This window comes from Camelus ferus, chromosome 7, assembly GCF_009834535.1.
Source record: "Camelus ferus isolate YT-003-E chromosome 7, BCGSAC_Cfer_1.0, whole genome shotgun sequence".
In the NCBI taxonomy this organism is placed as follows: Eukaryota; Metazoa; Chordata; class Mammalia; order Artiodactyla; family Camelidae; genus Camelus; species Camelus ferus.
Window position 1 is genome coordinate 8,355,181 of NC_045702.1, and position 18,512 is coordinate 8,373,692.

General features: G+C 54.6%; 1 protein-coding gene across 2 annotated transcripts; it reads left to right on the forward strand.

Moving 5' to 3' along the window:
- The first annotated feature begins 6,782 nt into the window (after positions 1-6,782).
- IRF5 (interferon regulatory factor 5) lies at positions 6,783-17,498 on the forward strand. 2 transcript variants are annotated; one of them, XM_032483310.1, is made up of 9 exons: positions 6,783-7,318; positions 12,656-12,861; positions 13,911-14,100; positions 14,528-14,592; positions 15,084-15,117; positions 15,296-15,565; positions 15,797-16,189; positions 16,276-16,394; positions 16,651-17,498. In XM_032483310.1, the coding sequence occupies exons 1-9, from the start codon at positions 7,195-7,197 to the stop codon at positions 16,894-16,896; spliced, it is 1,647 nt and encodes a 548-aa protein (XP_032339201.1). In that variant the 5' UTR covers positions 6,783-7,194; the 3' UTR covers positions 16,897-17,498. The 2 variants fall into 2 exon arrangements, with proteins under 2 accessions (XP_032339201.1, XP_032339202.1); XM_032483311.1 differs by having other exon boundaries at positions 7,192-7,318; positions 12,442-12,861.
- The last annotated feature ends 1,014 nt before the right edge of the window (positions 17,499-18,512 follow it).

Consider the following 18,512-nt stretch of genomic DNA (forward strand, 5'->3'; position numbering starts at 1 on the left):
CCTCTCCTCAGTGGAGGGAAAGAGCGGAGGCATGTCAGGTGGGAAGTTTGAGGTGGGAGGATAGCCCCAGGGATCTCTGGGCGGGTAGAGTATGAGATCTTCATACCCCCTGGCTCTGCCTGCTCCAGGGACTCAGCAAGGACAGCTGGCCATAGTGAGGCAGCCACCCAGAAGCACCAAAACACAGGATGTTCTCTGGGGAGTGGCTACTGCTATGTTTAAATTATCATCACATCTATTGTGTGCCAGGCACTGGGCTAGACCTCACCCCCATTGCTGAAGATTCTCCATCGTTAACAGTAGGACGTTAACACATTTTACAAACAAGGACCCTGAGATTCAGAAGGCTGAACGCCTTGCCCAAGGCCATGCAGCTGGGACCTGAACCTAGGCCTGTCTGACTCTGAAGTGATCAAATATCACTCATGGTCCAGTTCAAATCCCAGTGCCTCATTTTACTAGTTGCTGTGTGCCTTTGGGTAAAGTGCATAACCTTTCTGAATTTCCCAGCCTGGAAAAGGAGCTGGGACTTTTGGCTGTCCCTGGGTAGAAGCCTGAGGGTACAGGGCACAGGGTGTGCCTCCAGTTCCCCCATGGGAGTCCTCCCTTCCCAGTGGCTCTGGTTTCTCTCCTCCTGCCCCCCTACCCCCGCCATCCTTTGCTTTTTTCTGCCCTACTTTATGCCCCAAAGCGGCTGACCTGGGTCTTCATTTATAAAAGAAGGTAATACATATCCCTACCTTGTAGAGTTGTGAGGATCAAATGCAACCCTGATGTTTGGTGGAGAGTAGGTTAAATGTTAAATACTACTATGGGTTGAATTGTGTTCCCCCTAAATTCATGTGCTCAAGTACTAACCCCCAGTACCTCAGAACGTGGCTTTATTTAGAAACAGGGTCATTGCAGATGTGATTAATTAAGATGAGGTCATTAAGGTGGGCCCTAATCCAATATGACTGATGTCCCCATAAAAAAAAGGGGGGGTGGATTTGGATCCAGAGACCTGCGCATAAGGAGAGCTTACATGTAAAGTGAGGGCAGAGATCAGGGTGTTGCTTCTTCAAGCTAAGGAGCACCAAAGGTCATGCTAAGAACACAAAGAAGTAAGCTGAGTAACTTGTTCAGGTTCACAAGGTTAGCAAGTAACTCAGCTGGCTTCTTTGTCTATGGGGATACGTACTAACCATGGCCGCCTCACAGCGGCTGGCTGTGACAGTTAAATGCAATAATGTATGAAAAGAGCTTACTGGTGTCCTGCATGTATTAGGGACTCATTAGTATTACCTGGTTGTATTTGTTCCTCCAGCCAGCCCAGTATGTGGCCTGCCCTCTCCAGAATATCACGTCCATTGCCAACAGGGCCTTAATCAACACGGCCCCTCAGCCTTGAGCTGCAGACCGGCGGTGTTACTCCTGGCTCTTCGCCATAGCTTGGGATGGGCTGGCTCCCGGCAAAAGGCCCACCACTTACTCTCTCCCTGACCCCATGGCCCCAAACTGCGGTGAGGACGCAGGATTGAGCACACTTGCTCTCTAGATGGCCAAGTTTCAGGTGGACCCAGGATCCCCGGGCTCACTGCTCTCTTGCCCAGGCTTTTCAGGCACTCCTGAGATCTGCAACTGCAAAGCAAAGCCTCTGCATTAAGTTGGGGGTGCGATGAGGAAGCCCCTGTAAGTTCTTTCCTCCTTGAGCAGGTGCCTCTTTCTTCTTCCTGTCTCGTCCCAACCTCCACTCCCGGTGATGGCCCCTGGAAAAGCAGTCAGGCCATGTCGGCCTCTCTGTGGGTTTGGAAGGACGGCTGCAGGAAAGAGGGAGGAGGAGAGGCTGAGAGAAATAGGGAAGACATGGTCCTCAGACTGGCACAGATCCGCAGGGACTCCTGGATCCCACATGCCCACCAGCACCCTTATGGCCCCAGTCTGCTGGGCATGGGGGACTGGGTAGGCGTCAGAGCTCCAGCTGGCTCCTCGCTTGGAAAGCTGTGAAACACTGAGATTCCAGGAGTAAGGACTCCCCCTAGACTCCCCTCCAGAGAGAACGGACTTCCCTCTTGGTGGGAGGGCCCAAGAGAGCAGAGTGGATCCTGCCCTAGGAGTCCCCAGGGACCATCAGTCCTCAGGGCTTTCTGCTTTCTTGCTTTTCTACCCACAACATCAGCGTCTACAGAAGAAGCAGATAACCTGGGCCATCCCCCACCTCCGGCCCCCAGGCCTAACCCCTACAGGGTCGCAGCACTGGCCCAGGGGTACCCAGCTGGCAGGAGCCAAACATCTGTCCCCACAACTGTTTGGTGACTGGCCCCCAAGAGCTCCTTCCTCTGCCTCCACCACACACATGAAATGCTCAGGCCACAACCCCCATCCAGCCCAGTCCTTAGAAGGCCAGAGAGGGGCAGCTGGGACATCCCTCTTCCAGGGTGAAGTGTTGAGAGGCCACTTGGGACAAATATCATGTCCCCTGCCTGACTCCCATAATCTCCCACCTCAGCCACTCCAAGCTCCAGGCCAGAGAGCGCCTCCTCTGGACTTCCAGAGCCGTCCCCAGAGTGCCCTCCCATCCAGGGTGGTTCTGTCATCTTCCCACCACCCTCAGGTCCAGATGTGAGCTGAGGAGAGCCCCCGTGCCCTTGGGCTGATCCTGCCATCCTGAGTCCCCTCTAATCTCCCACCTCAGAGGGACAGCAGTTCTGCCCCAGGGAGGATCCTGAGCTGTGGGGGCTTGAGATGGATCTGGCTGGTAAGCTGCAGGGCCCCCTGCATCCCACATCAATGATGGGTGGTCCTTGTGCATCTGGATAGGACCGCTCTCCCCGGTGGGGACACCTATGGACTCTGGGCTTCAGCCAAGGTCTGTTTGGGACAAGAAAGGACACTGAGATCCATGGCTGGTTCCTGTGGGACCAGGGTGACTTCTGTTCCCACAAAGCAGGGGCCCAGCCATTCCTATTGCAGGAACCCCAGAAGGCTGCAGTTTCCAGGTGGGACTTCCTCCTCTTTCTTTTCCTCCTTATCCAGGTGCTATATGCTCTATCGAGAGTCCTCCAGAGAGGCAGGAAGAATGGAGGCCCCAGTCCCTTCCTAGCAGAGAGGGAAGTGGTTTGAGCGAAACACTGAGCTAAGCAGATTTTAGGAGTGCCTGAATCAGACCCAGTGCAGCTGGTGGGTAGGGGTGGGGAGATGAGGGGCTGGGTGAGGCATCCTGGTGTCTAGGTTGAAGATATGAGTGGGGAAGAATCTGCAGAAGAAGCAATGATGATTGCACTGAGATGCAGGGCAGGGGCGAGGCAGCACGGGGTAGGGGAGGATGCTAAGTCACTGAACTGAGGTAGGAGCGGAATCCAGGGCATTTATTTACAAGGGACGGTGAGAAACCAGGGCAATAGTGAAACTCCTGGATCTGAGAGTTTAAGTGTGAAAGAGACTCAGAGACTGGCATTTCTGAGGCATTCCTGAGGGTTTCAGGGCCTGCTGGAGCTCTAGGTCAATGGTGCAGAGCGGAATCCATGGGAAAAGGGTAGAAGCCAGATGGCAGAGGTTCAGGGAGAGGAGAGGAGCTGACCATGAAGGAAAAGGGAAGTAGCATTTGTTCTCAACAGGGCCAAGGGAGCAGAGAGCCAGGGCCTGGGATGGACGAGGGCAGCTACACAGCTTCCTGGGCCTTAGGCTATTTGAAGAGCTAGAGAGAGCTGCAGATTGGTGAGAAGGGGTTGGACATGAGGTCTAGAGGTGTCTGTGTGACAGTGCCGACCAAGTGGGGGACTTCCAGCTTGCACCTCAGAATACTCTGAAGAGGCAGTGTTTAGTAAGAAAGGGGAAGGAAGCCCCAGCTGTGGTGTCCTGGGCATCAGTAATAATAAAGCTGCCACTGGTTCACGTCAGACATAGCATTATGCACTTTAAGAGACAGGAGCCAGAGTGACTGTGTTAAAAGCTAGATCAGGCCATGTGGTGCCTCTGCTCAGCCTGTACAATGACCCATGGGGCGCCCCTCAGTTTTGTTCCCGAAGCTTTCACTTGTCTGGCTCACTCCACAGAATAGAAGTTTCAGGAGGGCAGGGGCAGTTTAGACAAAGTTCACCACTTTTCCTAGCACAAAGGGCCTAAGCATTTGTTGAATTTAGGCCTCACAGCCAATCTGCGACCATGATGGTATCATTCTCACTTTTAGGTGGGGAAATGGGGGTTCCAAGACAGTCCATGGTTTGCTCAAGGTCACACAATTTCTAAGTGGTAGAGCCAGGTGTGACTCAGTCCTGCTGGATTCCAGAGCCCGGTGTCTAGACAAGTTCCCAGAAATGGGGGGCATCTGAGGAACAGGCCAGTCTGGGGAAGACGGAGAACCCAGACGGAGGGGATGGGTCTTCTGGAGGGGAGGGTTTGGCGGCAAAGGCAGCTGTCATCTGCCCAGGCCTGCACGGAAGGGGCGGGTCCAGAGCTGAGAGGAGGGTCTCACCCAGCTGCCCGCTGGACCTCTGTCTTGTGTCTCCACCACTCACAACTGGGCTTCTTTCAGTTCCCTTTGGGGACTCGGCTCCCCCACTAGCCCACACACATACACACCCACAGGGCTTCTTCCGGAATCAGGCCTCTCACCACACCCTCAATCTGCTGTTCCAGCCAGGGGAAGTGGGGGCAGAGGCCGTCTCACCATTGGGAATGAGAGGCCTGGACACACATCCCTGCTGAGGCTCCTGGGGCCGTGGAGTCCAGGCCTCCTGTTCCCCGTGTGCCTGGCCCGATTGCGGGGGAACTGGCAGTGAGCACGTGGCAGTCAGGTATTGTCTCACATCCCTTTTACTTGTGATTCATCATAAGACAGCATCTGGAAGCAAGAGGACCTTTCAATTTTGGAAGCACCTGACTGATGCTCTCTGCCCCCATCCCTTCCTCCCTATGCCAAGTCTCTGACCCAGAGTGGTTCTTGGCTCAGGTTCCCATGGTCCAGGGAAGGCAGGACCCAAGCTAGTGGAGCCCCTGGGTAGCCCCTATCCCTGAAGCCTCACGCCAATGCTGCAAGCTAGGTAACACCACCCCCCTCTTTACTGCACAGAATGAGATTCCCAGGACCTGCCTATGGCCACTGAGCTTGAACACAGCAGAGATGGATACAAGCTCAAGGGCAGTGTCCTTTCTTCTACACACAGCCCCCACATGGTTCTTGACAAAGTTCAGAGACTTTAAGGGCAGGAGGCCTCACCAGAGCACAGGGGATAGGGGAGGGGGGCAGGGGGCAGAATCCTAGTCTTGTGTTTTGTCAGACTGTGTGGGGGACATTTATCAATAAAAGAAGGCTCTTCTGAACTATTCCTCCACATATATTTCCTAGTCCAATATAGAGCACTTTCTATTAAGCACAACTGACCTCCAGTGAAAAAGATTTGCATTTTGGGAGGAACCACTTTCAATTAAATCGTGGCTTCATTTTTAAAGAAAGAAATACAAAGCAATCTCCCTATCATTTTCTGCATCCACACTTTATATTTTAAAAATGTAAAATAGTGAAATATTCAGCAAGTATAAATAATAAAATATATTTCTATTTTATATCAGGGCTTCAAGAGCAAGGGAGAGGGAGAGAGATGCAAGAGAGAAGAAAAAAGACAATACATAATGAGTAATGATACAGATTAGGGTAGACCAACCCAAGTACTCCTACAGGGATGGAGAGAGGAAGGTCAAAGTTCTGATTCATCAACTAATACTGCTGTGTTTATTCCAAATACAGGCACTAAGGGCAAATAGTACTCTAGAATTTACATGTTTTATTTTCTATCTAAAATTTAATAACTTGACATATAAGTTTCTTCATTTAAAAATATTTTTGTTAAAAATTACTATAGAAAGCAAAAAATGAAAGACAGGAGTGGTCCTTGAATAAGTTGATTCCAGTGGGAATCAGACGTTAAAATCCTCGGTGAAAACCAGCGAGGACAAGCTTCCGAGCCCGGGAACCCGATCTAGGGAGAGAAGTCAAGGTAAACTTTCCAGAAGACATGATGCTGAAACAAAATCTGAAGAGCAGGAGTTCCCAGGCGAAGAATGCTCCAGGAGAGGGAACTGGGTGTGTGGAAGTTGAGGTCGGATGTGTGAGAGCGAGGCTCACTCATGGAACCTTAAAAAGTAAGCCAGACTAAGCGAAGTAAGCCAGACTAAGCGAAGGAAGCCAGAAAGAGAAAGAAAAATACCATATGAGATTGCTCATATGTGGAATCTAAAAAACAAACAAACAAAAACAAAGCATAAATACAGGACAGAAATAGACTCATAGACAGAGAATACAGACTCGTGGTTGCCAGAGGGGCGGAGGGCGGGAAGGGATAGACTGGGATTTCAAAATTGTAGAATAGATAAACAAGATTATACTGTATAGCACAGGGAGATTTACACAAAACGTTATGGTAACTAACAGAGAAAAAAATGTGACAATGAGTGTGTATATGTCCATGTATGACTGAAAAATTGTGCTGAACACTGGAATTTGACCCAAAATTGTAAAATGATTATAAATCAATAAAAAATGTTAAAAAAAAAAAAGTTCAGAATGGTGGACGGATGGTCAAGGTAGCGGTGAGTGAAGAGATGGGACAGGCGACCAAGGCGCTGACCCTGAGAGGCTGGAAGGCGACCAGGGAGTGGGAGCTGGGGCAGACAGATGCGAAGGTTAAGAATTAGAAAGGGACAGAGTAGCCTGAGGATCTCCGTATGCAGGCGCGTGGAGAAGAGGACGTTTGAGTCTGGGTGCCTGCGGCTTAGAGTTGACCGACCCTCGGAAGAGGCGCGGGCGAGAGGGGCAAGGGCCGGGGGCTGTCTATCGGTCCGCCGCACTACGCTCGTACGTGGCTCACTTGACCGACAGTGTCTGCACAGATCTTGAGCTCCGAGAGAGACAAGCTGGGAAGCTCCCGGGCCCAGCCGAACACTGCAGCAGGGTGGGGTAGGGGGCTGGGATTGTCGAAGGACTATTTCGCGGTCCCACATTGCCGAAGGAGCCCAGTAGTCGGTCTAGGTCCTCGCGCTGCCGGGCGTCCCCTCAGCGGCTCTGGGCTGCAGGGGGTCTCAGCCTGGCCAGAGGCCCAGCCCAGTCCCTCGGCCGCCGGGTCAGTGCGGGAACCGCAGGGTGGCTCCGCGGGGCAGGGCGGGGCGCTGCCCGAGCACCGAGGCTCGGCAGCCACGGCCCAGGGGCGGGGGCGGGTGATGCGGAAGTGCCGGGCGGTCGGGCGGGCGGACCAGCGGGAGGTGCAGCTCCGGGAGGGCGCAGCTCAGCCCCACCGCCCGCCCTGTGCTCCCGGGCGCAGCCACGCGGGCTCACCGCAGACAGGTAGGTCCGGCCGCGGCGCGCTCCTCTCCGAGCTCGCCGGGCACCTGCCAGCAGCAGGCCTGGCACTGGAGCGGGGCAGACGCGCAGGAGGGATCCGCGCCCGGCTCTGCCTGGCACTCAAGCTCGGGGAGACGCCTAGGGCAGGGCGCACCCGGCAGGTCTGGCGGCCTCCAAGATGCCTCCTACGTCCGGATCAGCGTGGGGTGCCCCGCACCGCCAGCCTTCGAAGGTGCCCGAGGAGCCCCAAGGCGCGGGCGGTGGAGTTGGCACCGCTGCCAGGGGCGCCAGCTCTGCTGCCTCTCTCCCTTCGCCTCTCCATCGCCAAGGATGGGTAGCGCCGGGGCGCACGACTTGGGCCATGGAAGGGCGAGCCTGGATTCCCACTTTCTGTGCGCTCCGATCCTCCTTCCCCAGGCACCCCTCATCCTCTCTGGTAGGAGGATGCGGTTTAAAGGATTCATCCTCCCAGGATCTTAAGGCCAATGGCAGGAATTCGGGTAGAGAGAGTGTACGGAGATGGTCTCAGGCAGAGGCGCCGTCCTTTGATTCCTGGCGGAGAAAAGGAGGCGCTGACCCTCCTAGCAGAGAAGAACCATGAGGCGCAATACTTGGTTTCTTTACGTCCTTCCCTCGAACTTAAAAACGAAACAAGAGTCTACGAGCGAAGAGAAAGAATAGTGTGGCCGTGATGCATGATAAGAGATGGCGAATGCCTGCGCCAGCCCCAGGCGGTTGGCTTCGGGACCCCGGGGGTGCCGGAGCTAGTACCCCGGAGCGGGGGTTAGGGAAGAGGGAACTTTCCTGGCCTCGCCGCCACCGTAGGCACAATAAAGTGGGGAAGAGGGTAGGGGCGCCAGCCGGAGACAAACCGGGAGGCCGACCCTAAGCCAGCGCCCCGGGGGTGGCTCTGTAGGCTGGCCCAAGAGGCGCGGGCAAGCCGCCCGGGACGGAACCTGCGGGGGCGGTCCCGAGTGTAGGGCCTGACCAGGGCTCCCTGAGCGCCCACAGCGGGGATAAATGACCAGGACCAGTACGGACGCGGGCGGAGCCGACGGAGGAAGCTAAAGGCCCTCGGGAGGAACAGCCAGGCCAGAGCAGATCTGTCTGGCCGGGGAGCTGGGGCTCACAGCAAGTCAAGGGCGGCACTGGGAAACCCCCCCTTTTTTTACCTAAAGGCCCTTTTTCGGGGATTTTCCCCCTGCGCCTTGGCCTTCCCCCAACGTGCCCCGAGAGGAAGCCGAGAGAGGCTTCTTCCTGCCGCATCTGCCGCCCCGAGCCTCATCTACTCTCAAGATGTGTTTTCAACTCACCTGGAGGGGGCGGGGTTTAAGGTCACGCCGGGCGCGGGGAACCCCTTGCCTTCTTCATGAGCTTGGTGTGGAGTTTGCATGAGACGACTGAATCTGACAAACCCAGGAGGGGCAACAGCCGGCTGCCTCCGCCCACTACTGGGGGCTGCAGCGCTCCTCCCGTAGGGGTCCCTGGTGCCCATTGTGTTCCAGGCTCCTGGGGTGGCTGGCTCCCGGGATTTCAGGGTCCTGGCCTGAGTTGTGAGGCCGCCCCACCCCAGCAGGGGCGCCTGGGCTACCCCTTCACTTATAGGGGCTTCCTCCTGTCCTCAGCAGGCCACACCTCCTTTGATGTTTCCATGGAAGCTGACACAGGCACTTCCGGCTTTCCTCACTTTCCCGGGCTCAAGTCCACAGGGCTAGGTCTGAGGGCTATGGACTTGATCAGCTGTCAAGGAGTCAGGGTAGACCCCCTTGACCAGCCTGCCCCCTGCTGGAAAATCAAGTCCTCCTCCCAGCCGCGGGTAGGGGGTGTAGGATGGACTTTCTGAGGGCTGTGCTATAGCTTCTGGGATCCCCTGGGAATCTGGGCCACTGCTTCTCTCTGGAGAGAAAGTAGGGGTGCGGTGCAAAGGCACTGAAATTCAGAACTCCTGGCATTAGGATAGTCTGAGTCAGATCTAAGCCCTCCTCCAGGCGAGAGGAAGCCTCCTTGGGGAGCTGATGCTGAGCCTGGTCCTGGTGCCCCTGGCTGCAAGCAACACTCCCCCAACCCCGCAAGCTGAAGACCCTATTGTGGCATGCTGGACAGACCCTCCCTTGGCCCTGGTCAGGCGTGTCGTGGGAGGCCCTCTCCAGAGACCATCCCTGTGTTGCTTGAAGGTGCTGCACCTTACTGACAAGAGACCAGAGTTACACGTTCAAAACCTTTGTGTTGAAGAGCAGTGCTGGGGCAGGCCAGGCAGTTGGACTCGCCTGGACTTCCTCCTTGCCCTGGGCAGAGTCGGCGAACTTTCTGGCCTCCCAGCTGCACCACCTTTGGCAGAGCTGCGGGCCTGACCATGTGTGTGAAGTCCTCAGGGAAGCTTGCCTTTCCCTCTGTGTCAACAGAGCTTTCCTCTGTCCACCTTCTCTTAGCCAGAATGGCCTGCTACTGTGACCGTCGCCCCTCTATTCTAGGACCCAGGACTTTGGGAGGAGTGGGGGTGCTACACATACAAATATGGCGGGTGAAACTCTCCAATGCTGTGAACCACACAACGTACAATGACCATCAGTGGGCTTGAGGGTAGGGGGGTGGGCCACAGGGTGAAAGAGTGAGAATTTGGTCTAGGGGACCCAAATGTCATTTCCTCCACATCCCGTCCCGCCCCCAGCTCACAGTGAGTCAGGTTTCCGAGTTGTCCGGTCTGGCCACTTTCATTTCCCCCAGGGCTGGGTGGAGGCTAGTGCAGAAAGGGGAACCGAGCCACCAGAGCCACCCGAGCCACCCATCTTCTGAGGCCTGGGGGCAGGGCTGGGTGCTCTCCCACCCTCCCTGTCCTAGCCCAGCGCTGGGCACTGCTCTCAGGAGCAGCTTGCAGATGGAAATTTCTTAGCAGTGCGGAGGTGGCATTTAGCCACTATAACCCAAAAGGGTACTGGGTGGGGAATTTCAGGGGAAACTGAGCCTCAGTGCTCGGTGCTTTGGCCTGGAATGATGATGATGATGATGATGATGATGTGTGTGTGTGTGTGTGTGTGTGTGTGTGTCCCACTGAGACCCTGGAAGCCCACCAGGACTTGAGAACTCCCAGAAGCTGCTGCTTCCAGCAACAGTCCAGCCCTTGGTTGGGGGGCTTTAGCTGTTAGAAAGATCTTCAACCTGAGTCTAGCCTGTTTCAGCGGTGGCTGACTTGGTGTTGGCTTAAACCCTAGTCCCTTTGTCACATGGCGGTACCTCTCATCCCCACCCCACTGCGTGTTCACTTCACCAACCCAGATACCTCATTTCCTCCAACCATTCTTTCCTGCCAGGCCTGCCCCCTCCAACCCTTGCCTGCATCACAGCCCCAGAAGCCTTCCTCTTGGGTCTGGCCTCACCTCCTTTGAGTCAGAGGAGGATCCTGGGGAGAGGAGGGCTGGTTGGGGTTAGGGGTGGGGGAATAAACAAGTGGAGGACAGCCAACATCTGGTTGGTATTTCTTTTTAATGGAGGCACTGAGGATTGAACTCAGGACCTCATACATGCTAAGCATGTGATCCACTACTGAGCTATTACCTTCCCTGGCTGGTATTTCTTAAGTCCTACTTTGGTCTAGTGAATGACAGGGTGCCCGGGAGGTGGGGCAGGTGGGGAGGAAGAAAAAAGAGAGGGAGGCACTCCTGCCCTTGAAGAGGTTGCCTGCCCACCTGGATGGTAAACAAGATGGGGGAGTCAGTGCATGGCCGAGTAAGAGCCCCAAACCAGTCATCTCAATGGAGGGAGTGGGCCATGGGCCACCCATGGTGCTGTGGCAAGTGGAGTGTGAGTGCTGGGGAGCCCATCCCAGAGGGTCAGTGTTGGCATTCTTGTACCAGGAAGCATGGCCTCTGGGAAAGACTCTGGCCTGCCCCATCCCTGTGCCACCCTCATCACCACCACTCCCTCTCCTTACCTGTGGAGCATCTTCTAGGGGCTCGGGGTATCAAGGAAGTGGGAGAGAAGCATGGTCCTGGGGCAGTGTGTGCCCTCTTACACACATGCTTGCATGCCCACCTACTCACATGTGTCCAGAAACTAGAACCCCAGGCAGGAGGCAGCCTGATTTCTCATCGCAGCTCAGCCCTTTGTTCTTTCCTTGCCCCATGACAAGAGTCCCCTCTGAGTCCCAGGATAGGGGGCTATGATGGCTCAGTCCTTTCTGTCTCTGACCCTGGGCACACAGATCAAAGGCAAGGGCAGGAGAGAAACCACCTAGGAGTGGAACAGGGCGGGAAGGGGGTCAAGATGGTAAAGAGAAGTTTCAGGCCTTGGGTCTGGAGAGAGGCTGACAGGTGGAGAGAATAAGACAGGGGTTCTGTGTGGCCAGCTGGCCTCTGACTAGGGAGGCAGAGACTGTGGCCCAAGAAAGTGGCTCTCGCTCTGCGGGGGACACTGCCTCTGTAGGTCCTGCAGATCCATGCAGTTTGCCAGCTCCTGGCAAACAAGTTGCTTACTAGCTGCTGAATGAATGCATGGTCAGTGGGGAGGAACCAGAGTCTAGGAAACTGATGGCTTTAAAAGAGTAAGTTCTAAGTTTGGTGGCTGCTGTCCTTGCCAGTGATACAGGAAGGAGATGGAGTTGGCTGATGGGATTTCTCTCAAAATGTCCAGATCAGGGGGCGGGGTGGGGGAAGCTTCATTCCTGAGGGAACCTGAAGAAGGAAGCTCTGAGGATGGAGTGTGGAAACCCTCCCTAACTCACAGGTTTTCCCTTTCACCAGGTTTCCTAGAAGGTGGTTTGTTGAGGGAGTTCTTGGAAGGAAGTGGGGGAAGGGGGCCTAAGCAAGGATGAGGAATCAGCTGGAGACTGGCTTCAGCCGAAACCCATGAGGAGCCCGGAGCACACATTTGCTCCACCTGAAGCAAGGCGACCGGTGTTTTGTCCCAGTGTGCCAGTCACCCACTGGTTGTGGGTTGTCGCCCCAGAGTGGAGGGGTGGGCCTGGCCCTGGAGTGAGGTAGCCGAGGGCAGTTCTCTGGCATGAGCAGCTCTGTACTGTGCCGGCCTTGCAGCAGCTGGGGAGTTGATGCCCCCCCTGGTACAGGGTGTCTGGGTGGGACACACACAGCATCCACTACAGCTGTAAACTCCCTCCTTCCTTTCTTCCAAAGCCCAGATGCAGAGACCTTGTGACATGAAAACTGATGGTTTGAGAGAACTGACTTGAGCACCTGAATGGATTGGAGAGACTCCAGCCCCCAGTGTTGAGAGGAAGGGAAAGTCCTACGGGCCCCTGGCTTGGCTCCTTGAGTGCCCCCACATCCCCTGTCCCAGGAAGCAGCCAGCTGCAAATCTGCTGATACCCTCCTCTGCTCTCTCCGGCAGACCCCTTTGCCATGAACCAGCCTGCCCCCGCTGCCCTTCCTCCACCCCGCCGCGTGCGGCTGAAGCCCTGGCTGGTGGCCCAAGTGAACAGCTGCCAGTACCCGGGGCTTCAGTGGGTCAATGGGGAAAAGAAATTCTTCTACATCCCTTGGCGCCATGCCACACGGCACGGCCCCAGCCAGGATGGAGATAACACCATCTTCAAGGTAAGCCCTGGGAGGGGTCCTTCCTGGACCTCTGAGGCACCCCCCTCCCTAGAATAGGACTCCTTCGTACATCTCAGACTGGCCACTCTCCCATCTGCCTAGCTGCAGGGGACCCCAGGCCTGGACTAAGCGGCCACAGGCATAACCACAGGCATACCTTTCTAACCTAATCCCCAGAGCAAGACAAGGACTGAGGGGCATCCAGGAGACCTTCCTGTAACTCCTCCTCCTTGTTCCTGTGTCATTCTCATCACATGTGAGTGATGTCCAGGGTGCACGTTTGGTGTATACAGCCACTAAAAGAAGACCACAGAATTCCCCTGTAATCTTAATACTAGGAGGTAACTATTAGGAATTTTTTTTTGCTTATATTTTTCAATTTTCTGCATGTGTGTGTAGATGAAGTGCAAACATGGACTCAAACCATATATTCCATTTTATAACCTGCATTTTCACCCACCATCAGGACCAGCTTTCCTCTCCAACAACGCACAACACATTTAGTGACCACTGAATGTTCCATTGGAAAGGTTATCCCAGTTTAGTTACCCAGTCCCAGTTTTTGGACACCTCAGGTTGCTTTTCCTGTTTCAGTGTTGAAGACCACAATGCCAGGGACATCCTCTCAATTTTTAACCCTTAGCACATCTTAAATGATTTTCTTTGAGGTTAGTTCCTAGACTTAAACATTTCTGGGTCAAAGAGAATGCTTATTTTTGAAGCTTTGGCTATGTAGTTCTTAGTCTTTGAACCTGACCCCTTTTTTAAGGTTCACTTCAAATCCCTTTCTTATTTTTGGATAGCTAACACGGCCACACAATTCAACATTTAAAAAGTGTAAAATGGTTAACAGCACCTAGATTTCCCTTCGTTTGATGGAGCCCCAAAGGACTGGCCTCATAGCCCACCTTGCAAATGGGCACTTGGGCTCCTCCAGTTTGTCACTGAAGGTCACATCGACAGCAGTGACTCCCACTGGCCAGGAAGGGCTGGGCCTTTGGTGAAGGGTGAGGTTCTCTGTGGTTGCCTGTCTTGTCGTCCTGTCCCAGGCCTGGGCCAAGGAGACCGGGAAGTACACGGAGGGCGTGGATGAGGCCGATCCGGCCAAGTGGAAGGCCAACCTGCGCTGTGCCCTTAACAAGAGCCGTGACTTTCGCCTCATCTATGACGGGCCCCGGGACATGCCGCCTCAGCCCTACAAGATCTACGAGGTCTGCTCCAATGGCCCCACTCCTGCAGGTATCCTGCCTGGCCCTGTGGGGCCACCTAGGAGGTTGTGCAGGAAGGCCCAGGGCCCCCTCCAACGTGCAGTAGTCGGGGACACGCTGCTAGGTCATAACACCCAGGGGTCCCAGGAGTGGATCACTTGTGAGGCCAGGAATGGCTTGGCAAGGACCTGGCCCCTAGGTTTGTCTTCCTCAGCCAACCCTTGTTCTTGGTTCTTGGCTTCAGAGACTGTAGGTCAGGTGGCCCAGGGAGCTGAGTGCCACAGGGTCGGCAGGGGTCCCTATTGATTCCTAGTGGCTGCGTGGCCCTTCAGTCACTCTGGGCAGCTCTGGGCAGGGGAGAAGCCACGGCAGGAGCTGCCACCTGGAGCCCTGGCGGCCTTCCTCCTCCTCCCCTGCTCACTCCTTCCTGTCTTGCTTTTCTCTCTCTGGCTCTGCAGAGGCACAGCCCAGCGAGGATTACACTGTTCATGCAGGAGAGGAGGAGGAGGAGGAAGAGGAAGAGGTGAGCCGGGGGCCGCTCTCCGCCACCTCTGTCTGCACTGATGTGGTGCGCCCCGCTAGGGCGTTTCTGCTGTCCCACTCTGCTGCGGGGCTGAGCAGTCCCTCCTCCGGAGCCCTGCCGCTCTCCCTGCAGCTCTTCTCTGAGTTTCTTCTCTCCGGTTTCTGAGGATAGGAAGAAAGTCACCACCTTGAACCCCTTGGGACTTCGTTGGTGTAAAACATGCTCACACATGGTCTGACTGTCACAGCAGTTGGGGTTTAGTAGGTATTAGCACCTGCAGGTGCGGAAACTGAGGCACTGAGAGCCTACCGACATGCCTGGGATGGCAGAGCTGGGACTGGAGGCAAGGTCTGGCCTTGGCTAAGCTGAAGACTGGGGAATTGCCTTGGGGGTCTCATGTGTTAATTCTTTAGCATCAGATCAATTTAATAACCTGTCCTTCTTTCTCTCTCTCTGGCCTCCTTCCTCCTTTGACTGTGTCTTCCCTTCAGCTCCAGAGGATGTTACCAAGCCTGAGCCTCACAGGTGGGGCTGGGAGGTGATGTGGTTGGGGGTCTAGTATAAGGAGAAGCTGCAGGTACCACAGGTACCTGGTGGGAGGCAGAAGGGAATCTGGGGAGAGGCCCAGGGTTGGGAGTAGGTAGGCCTGGGAGGCAGTTTCTAGAAGTGGCATTAAAGCTTTGTCCACCCCCACCTTCTGTAGAAGCAGTGCAGCCTGGCCCCGCCATGGCACCCTATTCATTACCCAAAGAGGATGTCAAGTGGCCACCCACTCTCCAGCCGCCTGTTGTGCTTGGTGCCCCTGCTCCAGACCCCAGCCTCCTGGGCCCTGTCCCTGGCAACCCCACTGACTTTAGGGAGCTGCTCTCTGAGGTCCTGCCGAGCACGCAGCCTGGGACCCTGGCTGCCGATCTGCCCCCTCCAGGCGAACAACTCCTGCCCGACCTGCTGATCAGCCCCCACATGCTGCCTCGTAAGGACCCATGGGTGGGCTGGGCAGGGGAAGGCAGTGTAGGGGGCTGGTTTGCAAGGAGGGTGGAGGAAGATGAAGAACAAAAACGCCTATGCCAGTCCCTTCTTGAGTGGGGGAAGGAATTGGGAGAGCTGGCAACAGCATGGCTGCTGGGCAGAGAAAGTCAGTGGGCTGCAGAATGGGGAGGCATGGAGCTCATGGGCCGAGTGGGCCTGCTCCTCTGCCCCACAGTGACCGACTTGGAGATCAAGTTCCAGTACCGGGGGCGGCCACCCCGGGCACTCACCATCAGCAACCCCCACGGCTGCCGGCTCTTCTACAGCCAGCTGGAGGCCACCCAGGAGCAGGTGGAACTCTTCGGCCCTGTGAGCCTAGAGCAAGTGCGCTTCCCCAGCCCTGAGGACATCCCCAGCGACAAGCAGCGCTTCTACACCAACCAGCTGCTGGATGTCCTGGACCGTGGGCTCATCCTCCAGCTGCAAGGCCAAGATCTGTACGCCATCCGCCTGTGCCAGTGCAAAGTGTTCTGGAGCGGTCCCTGTGCCTCAGCCCATGGCTCGCACCCCAACCCCATTCAGCGGGAGGTCAAGACCAAGCTCTTCAGCCTGGAGCATTTTCTCAATGGTGAGGCCCCATATCGTGTTACTCTTGGCCTCCTTTTGTCCAGGAGCAGTTCCAGCCTTTGACTAAGGGTGTCGATCTCAATGCAGAGCTCATCCTATTCCAGAAGGGCCAGACCAACACCCCACCGCCATTTGAGATCTTCTTCTGCTTTGGGGAGGAGTGGCCTGACCGCAAACCCCGAGAGAAGAAGCTCATCACTGTACAGGTATACCCCCGTCTCCCACCCCCTCAACTTTGCTTTGGTTTGAATATTGGGGAATCCTGGGGCTAGGCCCTTGCCCCATGGTGGTGGCTCAGGGCTGCCCACATACAAATAGCCTCTGTATGAAGTAGAAACTGCTGCCCCTGCCCCCTGGTGGATACCCTCCACCACCTGCCCCCTGGTGGATACCCTCTTGTACAACTGGATTTGACAGCCCTGCCAAGGTTCTCCTTGTCCTGTCTCCTCTTTTTCCCCCCAGGTGGTGCCCGTAGCAGCTCGGATGCTGCTAGAGATGTTCTCAGGGGAGCTTTCTTGGTCAGCTGATAGTATCCGGCTACAGATCTCAAACCCAGACCTCAAAGACCGCATGGTGGAGCAGTTCAAGGAGCTCCATCACATCTGGCAGTCCCAGCAGCAGCTGCAGCCTGTGGCCCAAGCCCCTCCTGTGCCCGGCCTCAGTGCTGGTCAGGCTCCCTGGCCCATGCACCCAGTCGGCATGCAATAATGAGGCTGAAGATAGTGACTGGCCCAGGCTTCCTGGGTGGCTGTGAGGACTGATATGTGGAGGTGCGATGGCCCCAGAGGGCACCTGACTGGCTGCAGGGTCCTATCTCTGGGTCTCCTGTAGGTGGATTTGGGCCAAGAAGAAGGAAAAGAGGCCTGAGGTTCAGTTCTCCTTGCAGAAGCTGAGGGAAGCTGGAAGCCAGTTTTGCTTGAGGGCTCTGGATGTGCCCCTCTGCTGGCTTTGGGGGAACTCAGCCATCAGCACCAGCGACAAGAGAAGGAACTCCCCAGACCCTGGGAGCCTAGCTATACAGAAGGAGTTGCCCCAGAGTGGCCTACTCTTGTGGTTGCCCCCATTTCCTGTGGCAAAAGAGCCATGTGCCTGTGGCTCAGGTCCCCCAGGCAGGTCCTCTGCAGGGCATGGGCCTGATTTTGGGGTTCCCTTGTTTGGGCCTCGCTTCCTCATCGCTTAAGGTATAAGCACTTAGGTTTACACCCGATATACATAGAGCTGGCAGCTACCTCCCTTGAGAGTCCAAGAACTGGGGGTACAAAGTGGAATTTTACATATTTTTCGATTAATAAATGTTAAAAACAGGCAGACTCAGCTGTTTATTTTTTTCCCCAGTTCCAGTTGCTTCCATGCTGATCTCCCAGACTGTATTTCCCATGTCAGCTGGCCCTTTCCCCCACCACCTGCCCTCCATCTCTGGGGCCGTTGACACAGGGAGGGCCTGCCTTCCAGGCTGATGAGTCAGTGGGGCTTTGCTTTCCAGGAGGAAGCCAGCTGAAGCAAGAGTGTGGATTTTTAAATGTGTGCAGAGCCTAAAATCCTGTCCAAATCAATCTTCCCATAAGAAATGGTGAAAAAGGAAGGGCTGGTATTTCAACTAAGAGCCATTGCAATCTGTTGTCCTCATGTATCTTCATACGCTATTTAATATATTAGGACAATACATACAAATTGGTAGTTCATCGTTTGAATCTGGCTTATAGATACAATTTTTTAACCTGAACAATTTTTGTTATCTTTTTACTATGGAAGATTTTAAATATTTGTGAAAGTAGGGAGAATGGTATGAAATCCCCAAGTAGTAGCTTCAACAATTATCAATTCATAGTGTTCCTCATCTATCTAAACTCCCACACCCACAATGAGATTATTCTGAAGCAAGTCTTAGCATATTACATGTATAGTCAGTACATATCTCTAAAAGACAAGGACATTCTAAAAAAGCCAAAACTACAGTACCATCACAACTAATTACTTTTTATCCAATATCTAGCACTTAAAAATTTTAAGACAATTAGAGAAATTTTATTCCGTTGTAATTGTGGAAGAAATTGCATTATTTGTTCTGCACTGTTTTTGCCTAGATGCTACTGACTCCATCTCTGTTGTGTTATCATATTTTGTCTTCTGTATTTCCTGTAAAGGGGTACTTAGACCCAGACTCTAGATTCTAGAGGCTTGACTGGATGCAGGATTTTTGTTTTGACAACCTTTTAGTGGGTATTGGAATTGCTTCCATCTTTAGTTATTATACACAATGCTGTAGTGGACAGGTTTGTGTGTACTTATGTCTTTTCACATTTTTGCCAGTGTATCTTTAGGAC